Genomic DNA, 15698 nt, shown 5'->3' on the forward strand with positions numbered 1-15698 from the left:
ACAATAGCCAAACACACCAAAAGACTTCTGCGTTGCCCTGTCATTGACCTGAATACTGTATGCATCCACTTTAGTTATGGATTCTATTCATGTTTATAGATTCTCTGCATATTGTAACTCGTTTAATCCCCAAAAAGCAGAGGTGAGAGATGTTTAGTGTGTAAGGGTAGAACAATAAAATGTTCTGAATAACAAAGAGCAGTTTGTTTTCTTTTTTGGAGAGCATATCGTCTTTTAGAAATGGGAAACTGATGTGAGAGAATGGAAACTGATGATGGTGTTGTATTCCCTCCCCATCATCACCCTCAACCCCTGGGCCACAGGGGACAGTTCTGAGTATTTGTCAGTGTGAGCTGTGGCAGCTGATTTGTTGACGTTCACCATCTTAGCTCTACTAATGGCCAAATTGTCTGTCAATCAAAACAGGGTATAGTTTGTGTTTTCTTTCACCACGCCAGTCATAAAAGTGGGCGCTTCATATCTCTGTCGGTTGTTGATGGTGCAGGCTTTCTTCATCGCGCAGCTTCAGCGATGTTTATCCCTACTTTAGAGGAAGACATGCACCATTTTAAACCGAATCGACACAGGCTCTACACAACGAGATGCTGTGGGTGTTGCCATGTCAGGACGGGAACCATCATTCTCGGCACCTGGTACATGGTACGTACTATACAAATGGTCGCCTTGCCTTTAGATTGTGCTAACGTTAGCTTCGTTGCAGTCATGTTGCAGTACCCCCTCGTTGCCACTACTGATAGTAGGCCGTTGTAATAACTAACTAGCTAGCTTGTTACCAGTAAGTTAAACCGAAGCTAGTATTTGTCGAGAAAGTCACTTTGATATCTGAATGCGTGCCCTACTCTGGAACATATTGCTAGCTAGATTATGTAAATGTTCCTATATTAGCTAACTAACTAGCAAATGTAATCGGATAGTTATCTAACGTTAGCTAAATTAGTTAATTAGCTACGTGTCAACGTTACCCGTTAGGGACTTTCAGCCAATAGTGTGATTGCGGCACGCAATTCGGGCAGGGCTGCCAACTTTTGAAGAAAACTGGAGTGAGATTTGCTAAATGGATTTCATTGCCCCCTGACACAGTCCCTAGAAGGGGCACTGGGAATATGTTACTGTTTTAAAGCTAATTTACTGCAATTCTGCGTATTGGTTTAGGCCTATGACCAGGGTGGAAAAAATAAAAAATAAAAAACACAGGTCTGGTGTATTCAGGATGCTTTGAACATTAAATGAACACTCAACATTCGACCACTTTGAGGGGATGAAATTTAAAGTATGCTAATATTTTTTCTAACATTTTGTTTACGTGGTTTGAGAATCATTCAGACTGTAATGAAATGAACTAGGGAGACGGTAGAATGTTAGAAAATGTGGGAAGATTGGAACCCGGGATTGATCCCTGTTCTCAGGTAGAAAGTTGTGTGTAGTGCTCTGCACAGGAGTTTACTTCTTTCTTCTTCTTTTTTTAAACCTCTTAAGGATCGGACCCTTTTTTAAAATTTTCGCCTAGAATGACATACCCAAATCTAACTGCCTGTAGCTCAGGACCTGAAGCAAGGATATGCATATTCTTGATACCATTTGAAAGGAAACACTTTGAAGTTTGTGGAAATGTGAAATGAATGTAGGAGAATATAACACATTAGATCTGGTAAAAGATAATACAAAGAAAAAACATTTTTGGCCACTAGATGGCAGCTGTGTATGTGCAAAGTTTTATACTGATCCAATGAACCATTGTATTTCTGTTAAAAATGTTGTATCAAGACTGCCCAAATGTGCCTAATTGGTTTATTAATAACCTTTCAAGTTCATAACTGTGCACTCCTCAAACAATAGCAATGTAAATTGGACAGTGCAGTTAGATTAACAAGAATTTAAGCTTTCTGACAATATAAGATAGGTTTATGTTCAGGGAAATGTTCTTGTTACTTACAACCTCATGCTAATCGCATTAGCCTACGTTAGTTCAACCGTCCCGTGGGGGACCCACCAATCCTGTAAAGGTTGATGGCAAGGGGTAACCAAATCATAGACTGCTTTCAAGGTAAGGACACAAACATTTTGTAATTTGGGTGAACTAGCTATCTCTTTAAAATAGGTCTGGAAGAAACCCCTGCTTGCTCTCCAGGAGGGTTGGCTACCCCTTGATCTATGTTTTCCAGGTGCTGGGTGTTCGAAAATGTTCTTGTTATAACAATTAATTTCTCAATCACCCAACCTTCAAGACCATTTGAATGAATATCAATATTTAGGTGGTTTATGCCTAGTTGAATATCCTTGACATCATCTTACTCTACATAGACAAAATATGTATTCATGAGGTGAGTCCCCCTACCATCTCTGCCTAGCATGTGCACAATACTAAACTGTATACAATTATATTTGATTCCTGGAGCATTTAACATCCGTTTGCTGATTTGTATGACTTGTTCAAAACTGTCCATGAATGGCTGCAATAATACAATAATACTTCATTCGTTTTGAAAGACACAATAGGTATATCATATTTCAAATAGGTAATTCCACTGGCAAAATGGAATAATACAAGTTTGGGGAATAACAGTAGTGTTCTTGCTGACAAGCACAGTAATTACCCTATATTTTAGCCCATTGTTAAGAATTAGAATTGTTCCACTGATCAGACTAAATAAATGGATAATACAAATATGACAAATCTACCACTACACCCTAACCAAATTATTTTCCGTCCCCTTTAGAATCAAACGTACACTTTTGCACTTTTGGGTTCACAATCTGACACAATTATTGTCATAGTTCCAAATCAGGTCACCCTACCAAACTTCCCTGCTAAAACATACTGTAGGTCTGTCTGCTCCCTTTTTGTTATCCCAGCCTAAATGCCAATACACAAACGAGGGAACTAATGCAAGTGTGGGTTAAATCGACTTTAGTACATGCTGTCAAAAGGCTGCATTCTGCAATAGATTTATGGACGGGAGTAACAAGAACTTAATTCTGTTGACATTTTACCTAAAACACAGCTACCATGCTGTTCTTTTTACAGTTTTATAAACTCAGCTCCACTCTAATCTTGAGGGGCGTTTCTTTAAAACATGCATCCAATCCCCTTGATCCTTCACATAACTAGACCAATCTAGACCAGTTTACAATTGGCTCATTCATCCCCCTCCTCTCCCCTGTAACTATTCCCCAGGTCGTTGCTGCAAATGAGAACGTGTTCTCAGTCAACTTACCTGGTAAAATAACGGTAAAATAAAAATTAAAAAAATCATTTGCTTCAATGTGCTGTGGTTCACAGTGCTGTGGCAAGACAGGACAATGGTAGTGGTTCCGCTCATGATGTTAAATTGTAGGCGCAGATGCTTTGATTTCCAAAAGATTTGGAGGACAGTTAACGCGCTAATGTATATATTAGGAAAATAAATGCAGGAGTTTTCAATGTATGAGATATGAGGTGTGGCCTGAAGAGGGTCAAATGTGCGTGTCTCACAGCCAATGTGTGAGAGTTGGCAGCTCTGATGTAGGCATTCCTGCATATGCAGGAACACCTTGAATTTCGGTCTGCAATTACACCCTTCTCCTTTCAGCTCCCGCCCATGCACATCTGGTGCCGGTGCTGTAGCTAGTGCTAGCGGTAGCTAGCTATCAGTACCTAGTTAGCTAGCTAACAGTACCTAGTTAGCTGTATACACTGAACAAAAATATAATGGCAACATGCAACAATTTACAGTTCATATAAGGACATCAGTCAATTGAAATACATTGATTAGACCCTAATCTATCAATTTCTCATGACTGGGAATACAGATATGCATCTGTTGGTCACAGATTTGTTTTTGAAACGCCTTTTTTTTTTAAAGTAGGAGTATGGATCAGAGAACCAGTCAGGGTATGGTGTGAACATTTACTTCATGCAGTGGGACACATCTCCTTTGCATAGAGTTGATCAGGCTATTTATTGTGGCCTGTGGAATGTTGTCCCACTCCTCTTCAATGGCTGTGCAAAGTTGCTGGATATTTACTGGAACGCGCTGTTGTACACGTCAATCCAGAGCATCCCAAACATGCTCAATGGGTGACTTGTCTGCTGAGTATGCAGGCCATAGAAGAACTGGGACATTTTCAGCTTCCAGGAATTGTGTACAGATCCTTGTGACATGGGGACGTGCATTATCATGCTGACACTTGAGGTGATGACGGTGGATGAATGGCACGACAATGGGCCTCATGATCTCGTCACGGTATCTCTGCATTCATAATTGCTGTCGATACAATGCAATTGTGTTCTTTGCCCGTAGCTTATGCCTGCCCATAGCATAACCAATGTTCCCTCAAATGTTTTTCATCACTGAGCAAGATTCAGGTCTGCCGAGCGCAAACTTGAACATTTAAAATGCTGTGCAACTTCCGGCGTGCGTTTACTGTGAACACTGAGGTTGTACCCACTTTAAGTTAGTTTTAACAGTGATCAAATAGGCTACTGTGGCTATTTGATCATAATGTAGGCCTACCATTGTGGCCTACCATCAAAATGTATGCTACCCTCCGCCTATTGGCTACTTAGCTTATTCAAGACTGCCTCAAAATACAACACTGTCCCTTTTTATGACAAAAAAAGCTCTGACTCGCTTCAAAGATGTCTGGAAATGCACACCTTGTGCTCTTGTAGGAGGCAAACACTCCCACATTGCTGACTACAAATTATGTATTAACTCACTAAGTAGCAAAGGATATGTACAAATGTGCACACACCGCTACATGTAGCTGTCACTTTGCTCTCAAAACAAGCACATCTACGGACAACCGCTCATGCTGTAAACACAGTCCAGTTCAAAGTGAATGGCACAGATCCATATATGGCAAAGTGCCTTTTTGCATATAGGCCCGACTGCAGCTCTTATTTATGGCGCACTGATTTGTGTAGAGTCGTGCCAGTCAATGCAATAGAATCCTACTCCGATGCGTTCTGCCTACAACAAAATCTCTTGCATTGTTAGTTTTGCATACTAAGTTTTGAAGAGTTTGTTTTGTTTCAGTATGTAGCATTGGAAGTGGCTATTGTGTTGATTTGATCACAATTCCCACAGTAAAGGGAAATGTTGATAGTGTTAACTAATGGGGAAAACTCTAGAAAGTTGAGTGAAATACAATCTCGTGTTTCTCTGTGTGGGCTGATGTTTCTTCTGCCTGGCAGTCCCAGGGAATAGGCTAGGAACATTGACCATATTCCTACTGCCACCATGGGGCACTCTGTACACAACGTCGACATCAGCAAACCGCTCACCCACACGATGCCATACACACTGTCTGCCATCTACCCGGTACAGTTGAAACAGGGATACATCTGTGAAGAGCACACTTCTCCAGCATACCAGTGGTCATCAACGGTGAGCATTTTCCCACTGAAGAAGGTTAAAACGCCAAACTGCAGTCCGGTCAAGACTGGTGAGGATGATGAGCACGCAGATGCACTTTCCTGAGACTGTTTGTGCAGAAATTCTTTGGATGTGCAAAACCAGTTTCATCAGGTGGCTGTCTGACGATCCCGCAGGTGAAGAAGGCAGGTGTGGAGGTCCTGGGCTGGCGTGGTTACACATGGTCTGCAGTTGTGAGGCCAGTTGGACGTACTGCCAAATTCTCTAAAATGACGTTGGATGCGGCTTATGGTAGAGAAATGAACATTCAATTCTCTGGCAACAGGCCACCACTCTACAACACATTGACTATTTCTCCTTTGCCAAGCTAATCCATCCACCTGACAGGTGTGGCATATTAAGAAGCTGATTAAACAACATGATCATTACACAGGTTCTGGGAACAATAAAAGGCCACTTTTTAAAATGTGCAGTTTTGTCACAAAACACAATGCCACAGATGTCTCTAGTTTTGAGGGAGTGTGTAATTGGCATTCTGACTGCAGGAATGTTCACCAGAGCTGTTCCCAGAGAATTGACTGTCGCAGACCAACCACAGGCCACACTTAACCACTCCAGCCCAGGACCTCCACATCCGCCTTCTTCACCTGCGGGATTGTCTTCAATAAATGTTCACTTTCTCCGTCTCGTGTTTTTTACATTTTTAATACTTGATATATGTATTATAAGAAGTGAGAATTACGGAGGGACCGTAACCACAAGTGTATAACATCTCTTGGAGTGTTTTTGTTGTTGTTTTGCTCAGTGAAGATCGGTAACGGTGCATGATTTAACATCCAACAGTTGACAAGTGTAAAAAAACACATTTGATCCATCTGTCGTCGTTCACAACGGTTGTTGGCAAAACCTCTGGATACATTGATGACAGAGGCCTATATCACAAGTCTAATCATTGAATATATTATGCAATGTGTGAGAGGGATTTAATATTTTAAATATAACATACACTTTGACAGGGAAAGTCCATTAAACAGATTAGGGGGAAGGACTCCTAGCAACCATACAAACCACCTGGTAATAATAACTATTATTTAGGCTAATCCTAATGAGAGCGCCTTCATTTGTTCAAATAAAATGAAGTGTAATTTGTTGCTTATCTGTGGAAACAGAAACCTAGTATGTCACAAAATATCAAAGTTCTAATCTACAACAGACTGTATCCTAGCCTGGTTTCAGATCTGTTTGTAATGTCTTGACAACTCCTATGGTCATTGTCACTCACGCCACATTATAGGAGTTGGCAAACCAGCACAAACCGATCTAGGACCAGGCTATGTGTTGAAGGACATAACAATGCCTTTCTGTCTCTCCAGGTGGTGAACCTGTTGATGGGCATTCTGCTGACCGTGGCCGTGACCCACCCAGAGAACGTGCCCACTGTGGACCTGCAGTATGAGGTTATCGAGCACTACTTTAGCCACACCCTCCAGGTGGAGGGGAATGTTTTAAAGGGTTAGTTCGTTGTATCTTCATGTTTGGTTCAACTTGAGTTGTCTACGTAGGCCAGTAGTGACAGCATCCACGATAATCTGTATTTATCTTCCCAAAAGGCAGTAGCTGGCATGATTTAGCATAGTCTCCCGATTTTGGTATTTGTTAGCAAAGCTGCAGTACTTTGTCTGGACTGGTACCTCATAGCTCTCTCAAACACACACACACACACACCAATCCCCTTCTCATCCAGCATTGATAACTTTCGCCAAATGCCTGCTTCTTTAACCTTTCAGCCCTATACAGACTGATTTAGCTACAACTCTTATTTTGTCACAGGCCCAAAGCCTGTAAAAGCAGGATTTTAATATGTAACCTGGAGCTGGGCAGCGCTGAGCTGTGCTCTCTGTGGCTGGCTGTTGTGTTTAGTTTATTCGGTGCGATTCCGTTGTTTATTTGGCTTGGTTGCACAAGGACTCCTCATTTCCCAGAAAGTGACTCAGTAAGAGCTGAAAGGGCTTGGCTCTTGTGGGCAGCGACTGAACCACCCCCACAACACACGCACACACAGCAGGGCTGTGCCAAAAGAAAGGGAGGCGGGGAGGGGAGGGACGGGGTGCACGTGTTATGTAAATCCAAAGCCTGGCACTGCTGTGGCTTCATGGGTGCCATTTCTAGACAGCATCTTCCCACTTGGTTGACGTGTTTTAAGAAGGTTGCGAGCCAGTTTGGAGCCTACACAGCCGACTTCGGACAAGCAATGGTATGACATCGCCCCGCGTTAGAGGTATGAATCCCCGGTAGGACACTTTCAATGCTGTCTATCCTTTTCTAGGACTCCCACCTACGGTTTAAATAAAGGATATTGTTTACAGACAAAACATGAGGGACTGAACCGCCGTGACCTGATATCAAAGTACAAGGTGTGTTAGAAGAGGGCCCCTGTTAGAAGAGGGCCCCTGTTAGAAGAGGGCCCCTGTTAGAAGAGGGCCCCTGTTAGAAGAGGGCCCCTGTTAGAAGAGGGCCCCTGTTAGAAGAGGGCCCCTGTTAGAAGAGGGCCCCTGTTAGAAGAGGGCCCCTGTTAGAAGAGGGCCCCTGTCAGAGTACTTGAAAATGCATCTTTCCTTTCTTGTGTCCTTGTGGTAAGCACAGATCTATAAGTGATTGGATCGGTATTAAACAACGTTAGCGCCCTATTAGTGTCGGCAATCCAACCACTTCAGATCTGTGATTACCTCCAGGTAGGTAGGAAGGCAGGATACCTTTCTGAAGTATTCTAACAGAGCTGAAAACAAATGGAGAAGCCCCAAATAAGAGATGTTGTTCCATCCGAATACTCTCCTACGATTACCTCAACAAAATGGAAAAAGTTCTGTATTTGACTACCATTTACATCTGTTCTTTTCCACTGACCTCTTTCACTGTAATATCAGATATTTCACACGCGCATAGAAAGGTACACAGTTATCCTGTTGGTGTTGGCAGATGCCCCGGTCCAGAATGCCTGGCAGAGGCTGATGAATGTATAGCCTGGCCTCAGACAGACACGGGACGTAATGCTAAACGATCTACTGTAATGGATTAGGCTACAGATTGCATCAGTGACGACCCTTCTGATACACACACACACACACACACACACACACACACACACACACACAATGCACAGCTTCAGAACTGAATTTGGGAGCTCCGCATGGACTACACACGCCTCTTCTCATTCACTCACACACTCCTCTTCTCATTCACTCACACAGTCACACTCATAAATGCCCTACTAGGAAGGAATGGCTTGCAGATTGCATCAGTTACCGTTACGACAATCGGATATGTTAGACTCCGAAGAGAAACGGCTTCCTGCACAGCTTTAGAACGACTGACTGATAGTCTGGAGTGAACCACACATGCATCGCCTCACCTCACTCACTTAGTGCCCAGCACGAGGCTGTGAGCTGTCAGAAGCACTTGACCGACGCACCAGAGTGCAGCAGATGGCAGGCCTATTAATTAGCCTAGCGTAGCCTGTGTTGTAGTGCGTTGTCTTCACTGATGCTACTGAGTGCCTGAGTGGGAGAAGCTAAGGGCTCCCCAGAGCACGCTAACGCTAAAAGAGAGCGAGTTAGTAGGCAATGCATCCCTGGAGATGCTTCAGTTACACACAAATCAATTGGGCCTCTGTAGTAACGCTCTCACTGACAGTTGCATGAATGCACTCTGTGGGGCCCCATCGTGGGATGCAACGGGCCCAGACCAGGCAGCCATGATGGCTCACAAGGATAGGTGCACAATACCACTATATTCAATTGTTAGTTATAGATAATTCAACATTTGGGTTAATATTTTTTAGATTTAGGAAATTATTCTCCCAACGCCTTTGACTGACGTTAATTTCAAGACTTACTACAAGTTGAGTTTGTAGTTGAATACACAAGTATTTGACCCTAATGAATGAACTCTGTCTCTCTGACTCTCTCTCTCTGTGCTTATAGAGAATGCCTGTGTGGGATTCGCAATCTCTCTGTTGATGCTCACTATCAGCGCCATGATGGTCTATGGAGCCATTACTGTAAGTTTCTATCCATTTATTTTGTATGTGTGTCAATCAAATGTTGTCTTATATATTCTAAGCCCAGCATACAAATGTAAGTTGTGACAGCGGGGACGACAATTACCCCTGGAGGAGTGGGAGAAATAGGAAGTTGAAAAGATAGTTCTCCCTGAACTTCAACCGTGGTCATGTTCATTGTGGAAGAAAGCGGACTGAAACGGGGAAGAACTACCTGGAGTTGTCCAATAATAAACACTCATTTTGAGTTTTGTGTTGCAAAATGTTTTAAAACATCTATGTGCCCCAATGAACACAACTCTGATGGCAGTGCTTTGTCCCTTCCTGGTGTCTGAAAGGACAATATATTTCTTTAATGTCTTAATGCTTTTTAAGCAATTCACATTGACCAATAACAGATTCACTGCATGCAAACTCCTTGCTTGTGCATTCAACTAGCCCCACCAGGGTGAGTGGAAAGTTTGCTACACAACGTTGTTCTAATGTTATCATCTTTACCTCACCAGGCCTACCTGATGGGCATCCACACTGACAGGTTTGATGGATATGTGACGTGGACCTGAATAGAGCTGCTACTTTAAATGGCGACGCACCGCTAAAGCATGACGCATTGTCTAGGTTTTGGTTGATCTTTGTGTGAGCAACGAACGTTATGCCTTAGCTGTGAATACAGGCTCTTAGGATACCCTTGTAGATGCCCTGTATTCAGTGTTTGTCAGAGTAGTTCCATTGCTGGCTGTAGCCTCCCTGGCAAAATACCCAGTCCTGATGACATAAGAACAGATGTACATAGATTGATTCAATGCCTGTGAATTTTGTGACATCCTCAACATTGCTTAGAACCCAAAATTTAGATCAGGTTTTTGCTAGGGCTAGATATGCTTCTTGCTTGACAAACAACCTGACAAACTCTTGTGAAATGGCCATCCTTTTACATGTATGGTCAATGACGTGTGTTTACTCTTCCTCCCCATGTAGCATCGTGACGGCTGGCTCATCCCGTTCTTCTGCTACCAGCTCTTTGACTTTGCTCTGAGTTGTCTGGTGGCCATCAGCTCCCTCACCTACCTACCCCGGATCAAGGACTACATGACAGAGCTGGTGAGTCAGTCCAGTCCACCACCCCCCCCCAGGCCTGTCGGCTAGTCCACGACCCCCCCCCCCAGGCCTGTCGGCTAGTACACGACCCCCCCCCCCCAGGCCTGTCGGCTAGTCCGCCACCCCCCCCCCAGGCCTGTCGGCTAGTCCGCCGACGCTAATGATGCTCTGTAGGCCCATATTTCAGTACAATCCCTGGTTTTATGGGGTGTTTAGTTTCTGTACGTGCTGAATGTGTGTCTCGTCTCAGCCGGACTTCCCCTACAAGAACAACCTACTCTCCATGGACTCCAGCTGCCTGCTGCTCTTCGTCCTCATGTTCTTCGCCTTCCTCATCATCACGAAGGTGTGTGTTTCTGAAAAATGGACTGATTTGAATACTAAACTTATTTTTCCCCATCCAGATTCCCAAGAATATTTAGATTTACTGCACTTGTTAGTGTTAACTGAGATCTTGATCTGATTTACCATCCATTGGCTGAACTTTAGTAGATGGTTGATAGACCTTGACTGACAGGTCTTCAGTAGACTGATGATAGACCTTGACTGACAGGTCTTCAGTAGATGGTTGATAGACCTTGACTGACAGGTCTTCAGTAGATGGTTGATAGAGCTTCTGGAGATGAATCAGTGGTGTTGGAGCTGGGCTAGAACACAAGCCTGCACATTGTAGCTCTCTAGGACCAGGATTGAGCATCACTGGCTCAGGTAAAAATACTTAACATTTTGGCTGTCCCCCCCCCCCCTCCAGGCTTACCTGATCAACAGTGTGTGGAACTGCTACAAGTACATCAACAACAGGAATGTGCAGGAGAGCGCTGTTTACCCTAACTTCATGGCCCCTCCACAGGTTTGTGTCTGAAAAGCCTCCTCTCCGGGTCCCAAACGAATTGTCAATGGCACACGTAATCAAACCTCTGAAGCATACTGTGGCATAACCAGTAGAGGGCATACCTTTCACATCCTTAGTCAGTTCAAGGATGCAAGGTGGTTTCAATTGTGTTCGGAAAGTATTCAGACCACTTGACTTTCTCCACATTTTGTTACCTTAAGCCTTATTCTAAAATTGACTTAATAGTTTTTTCCCCTCATCAATCTACACGCGCACTACCCCATAATGACAAAGCAAAAACAAGTTTAGAAATGTTTGCAAATTTATTAAGAATAAAAAAACTTAAATGACATTTACATAAGTATTCAGACCCTTTACTCAGTACTATGTTGAAGAACCTTTTGGCAGCGATTACAGCCTCGTGTTTTCTTGGGTATGACGCTACAAGCTTGACACACCTGTATTTGGGGAGTTTCTCCCATTCCTCTCTGCAGATCCTCTCAAGCTCTGTCGGGTTGGATGGGGAGTGTCGCTGCACAGCTATTTTCAGGTCTCTCCAGAGATGTTCGATCAGGTTCAAGTCCGGGCTCTGGTTGGGCCACTCAAGGACATTCAGAGACTTGTCCCGAAGCCACTCCTGCGTTGTCTTGGCTGTGTGCTTAGGGTCATTGTCCTGTTGGAAGGTGAACCTTCGCCCCAGTCTGAGGTCCTGAGTGCTCTGAAGTATCAAGGATCTCCAATCAAGTTGTAGAAACAGCTCAAGGATGATCAATGGAAACAGGATGCAACAGAGCTCAATTTCGAGTCTCATAGCAAAGGGTCTGAATACTTATGTAAATAAGGTATGTGTTTTAGTTTTAATACATTTGCAAAAATGTCTAAACCTGTTTTTGCTTTGTCATTATGGCGTATTGTGTGTAGATCGATGAGGGGGGAAAATTTATTTAATCAATTTTAGAATAAGATTGTAACGTAACAATGTGGAAAAAGTCAAGGGATCTGAATAATTCCCGAATGTACTGTATACCCAATCTGCCCTCCTTTCCAGTTTTAGACGGATGAAATATCTAGCACAATATCAAATGTCTCAAATATGATTATGTCCATGGCTTTGGTCCTCTCACTGTGTGCAGTATATTTTTAAATTGATTGATGAATTAAAATAATTCTCCCTCCTCAGTACATCCTGCCTACCTACGAGATGGCAATGAAGATGCCAGAGAAAGAGCCCCCTCCCCCCTACATGCCTGCCTGAAGACCCCGTGCCCCCCCGTCTCTACCCCCATCTATATGTATGTGTGGGCCACCCAGAGCTCGTCATTTTGACCCCACCATGCATTTCTAGAGAGGAGGGATACTCTTTATAAAGTCTTGCTAACATTCAAACCCGTGTTATATTGTAGACAAGTGAGAGGGGCAGATGCCGTGTAGTGTATAAAGCGATGAAAGCTTTACGACTTTTCTTTCCTTGTCTCGCCCCGTCTTTTGATGCCTTAATAAAAAAAGGGATATTGTGAAAGTACCATCGCTTCAATGCCTTTCACCAGTCCAGCTTTAGAAAAACAATATCCTTTCCTTATAGATTGGTATTATAACGCGTGAATGTAAAAAGGAATACTCTTAAGACAATCCACTTATGATAACTCATCTTTATCCTTTAATTGTTTTTTGCTTGTTAAATTATCTAGATTTTATTCTAAGAGTTTGATTGGAACGTTTTGAAGCACTTTCTCTTTATCCCTTTATTTATTTAGCCTTGGACATCCATCCGCCACCTGTGTGTGCCATGTTCATTCTCCGCCACCGCCTTTGTGATCTTGCGTTGTTAGCTTAGTCAAGCTAGTGTATTGTGTTGCAGTTCGAAGCGTCCAGACACTGCTGGTTAAAGGGATAGTACACCAACATTTGGCAGATGTTTTCAGACCTCAAAATTTGTCCAATGTCAAGATTAAATAATAATACTTCTTAACAAAAGTCCACTTTGGAGGACTGAAAACATCAGACAAACGTTGGTTTTGAAGTGGACTGTCCCTTTAAGGAGAGCGTAAGGTTCACCTGGAGGGAACGAACGGCTAGTGTGAACAGTAGTGGATCCATGCTACTCTTTCTTTCTGCCTTTTTCTTTACATTGTGTTTTGATCCTTGTGGGAAACAAATTACTTCAATAAACCATTCAAAAACATTTTGTATCCATTACCCGACTGAGTACATTAATTTTTACCTGATGTGAGCAAAGAAACGTCCTTTTTGTTGAGAACCTATTTGGTTCTGTACTTCGGTTAAATGCTCATACCAGTCGAAATCCCCCCCCCCCCCCCCTTTTTTTTTGGCTGAAAGATGACAGCCAGCGCTTAACTGTGATGTTGCACAATGATTTAAGTCAAAAACTTGACTTAGTCAAATTATTATATATTTGCGCTTAAAGTGACAAATCCAAACTGCCCTCTGTGTTAAAATCCATGTGAATGTGTCTTTTCCTATGATATACAATTATTTTGGGGCTGGGTTTTATTTCAATGTTACCATCTGCCAGCATAGCATTGTTTATTAACAGAAAAAGCTGCAAAGTTATTCCTCTTTGTGACAGAGATAAGCCAAACAGCCTTGTGTCTACTTGGCCACCTGAGACATGGAGCTAATTAAAATAGGGGGGAAACTTGTGTTTTTGCACCTCCATTTTTTGGCGGGGGGTGAATTATCATAATTGGATAATTTGTAAATTCACTTATTTTTGTGCTAGTCTAAAAATATCTTGCCATTTTATAAATGATATAATTGCACGATAGCATTTTGCAAAGCCGCTCCCCGTCGCCCCACTGTGTCTTTTACAATGTAGAGAAATGCATATCAGCTATCTTTTCAATAGCTATCCATTTTACGGGAGTTTCAACTATTTATATGGCGGATTCACGGCCGCAATTTATGGAAAATCCCAAACTTTGGAGATCGCAAAGCTAGGCTTGTGGTTTCCATCTGTGGCGTAATTTCTTCTGGATTTCGTTGGCGGATCACATCCAACTTTTAGGTGCATGCACCGCCCCGTACTGTACTAGTGTGAGGCCATTCATTTCTGCAGTACAATTGACAACCATGGCTATGAATGCTAAAAAGCCCACCTTACTGAAGCAGATATTCTTCCATCACTCTCTCTTGGTCTCTGCTCCTCCACCACTCCCTTCACTGCTTTGGCATACAACACTTTCTGTACTACTCTCACCCTGGCAACCTCAACCTGCCTTTCACCGGACACCTCTGATCTCCAGCCCCACGGACACCTCCACAGCTAACACACACAACTTTCTCCAACTACACATTCCTGCGTCTCATGCCCTCCTGCACACTACTCACATCTATGAATCTCCGTCTTACGCACTGTTGCAACATGCCAATAAACTTGACCCCTAAAACACCGTAGTATTTTCGGCGCAATTTCCATAGTATATTCCTCATGCTCTCCACCGGATCCGTGTCGCACCAAACAGCGGGCATCACCAGACACCAGGAATCTTCAATTTCAACTGATCCTCAACACTTAATGCTACCCCGTTATCACTCATTTCAATGGCACCCTGCTCCGGAGAGTAAAGAAAGTCACATTTATTGTCCCTAATCGTGTGATCTGGAGCGCCCGCACCCTCTGGACTGAAGAAACACAGTAAATCATCACTAATCCACTCAGTTGCTCTCACCAACTCAACAGTCCCCAATCTCTTCTCCACCCAACCTGACACCACGTATGGATCAGCCAAAATGCAAGGATCCATTCTCTCCACAAACCTCACTCCCACTGGGCCAGAATTATCCTTTCCATCCAGGTACTACATCCATACTCCCGTCAGGTTCCATCTCTGAGCTACTAGAGCACGTATCCCTCTTTTTGCTCGACGCCAATCGTCCTCACCGCACCGCTTCCCTCTACACTCAGCTCCCTCTCATCGGTCATCACTACACCTGCCACCAAAATTAATTCCCCCTCACTCTCGTCACATTTACTTTCCTTCTCTAGCCCTTCCAAAAGGTATGTGCAATCCTCCACTCCATATTCCTTTGCCGCCATCTTCTTCCAGAAGGATTCTGCAATCCCCCACTCCATATTTATTAATAAGGTTCCACTTTCTTCCTTGTACGCCATCTTCTTCCAGAAGGATTCTGCAATCCCCCACTCCATATTTATTAATAAGGTTCCACTTTCTTCCTTGTACGCCATCTTCTTCCAGAAGGATTCTGCAATCCCCCACTCCATATTTATTAATAAGGTTCCACTTTCTTCCTTGTACGCCATCTTCTTTTCAAGATCTCTGCTCTTTTTTTGTGCCGTAGTTTTTTTCCCTCA

General features: G+C 43.2%; 1 protein-coding gene across 2 annotated transcripts; it reads left to right on the plus strand.

The window, feature by feature from the left end:
• The first annotated feature begins 345 nt into the window (after positions 1-345).
• Positions 346-13559, plus strand: LOC139556065 (lysosomal-associated transmembrane protein 4A-like). 2 transcript variants are annotated; one of them, XR_011671062.1, is made up of 8 exons: positions 346-660; positions 6752-6890; positions 9359-9435; positions 10414-10536; positions 10784-10879; positions 11285-11383; positions 11860-12207; positions 12546-13559. XR_011671062.1 is itself a non-coding variant. In XM_071369565.1 (7 exons), exons 1-7 carry the CDS (start codon positions 532-534, stop codon positions 12618-12620), a joined length of 738 nt encoding a protein of 245 aa, XP_071225666.1. In that variant the 5' UTR covers positions 346-531; the 3' UTR covers positions 12621-13559. The 2 variants fall into 2 exon arrangements, 1 of the variants encoding a protein (XP_071225666.1); XM_071369565.1 differs by lacking the exon at positions 11860-12207.
• Positions 13560-15698: the final 2139 nt, after the last annotated feature.

Source organism: Salvelinus alpinus, chromosome 27, assembly GCF_045679555.1.
Source record: "Salvelinus alpinus chromosome 27, SLU_Salpinus.1, whole genome shotgun sequence".
Lineage (NCBI taxonomy): Eukaryota > Metazoa > Chordata > Actinopteri > Salmoniformes > Salmonidae > Salvelinus > Salvelinus alpinus.

Coding starts and splice junctions, on each gene's coding strand:
- LOC139556065 (XM_071369565.1), top strand. CDS start 532: ATGTTTATCCCTACTTTAGAGGAAGACATGCACCATTTTAAACCGAAT. Junction 6,891..9,358: donor GGAGGGGAATGTTTTAAAGG/GTTAGTTCGTTG, acceptor CTGTGCTTATAG/AGAATGCCTGTGTGGGATTC. Junction 9,436..10,413: donor TGGTCTATGGAGCCATTACT/GTAAGTTTCTAT, acceptor CTCCCCATGTAG/CATCGTGACGGCTGGCTCAT.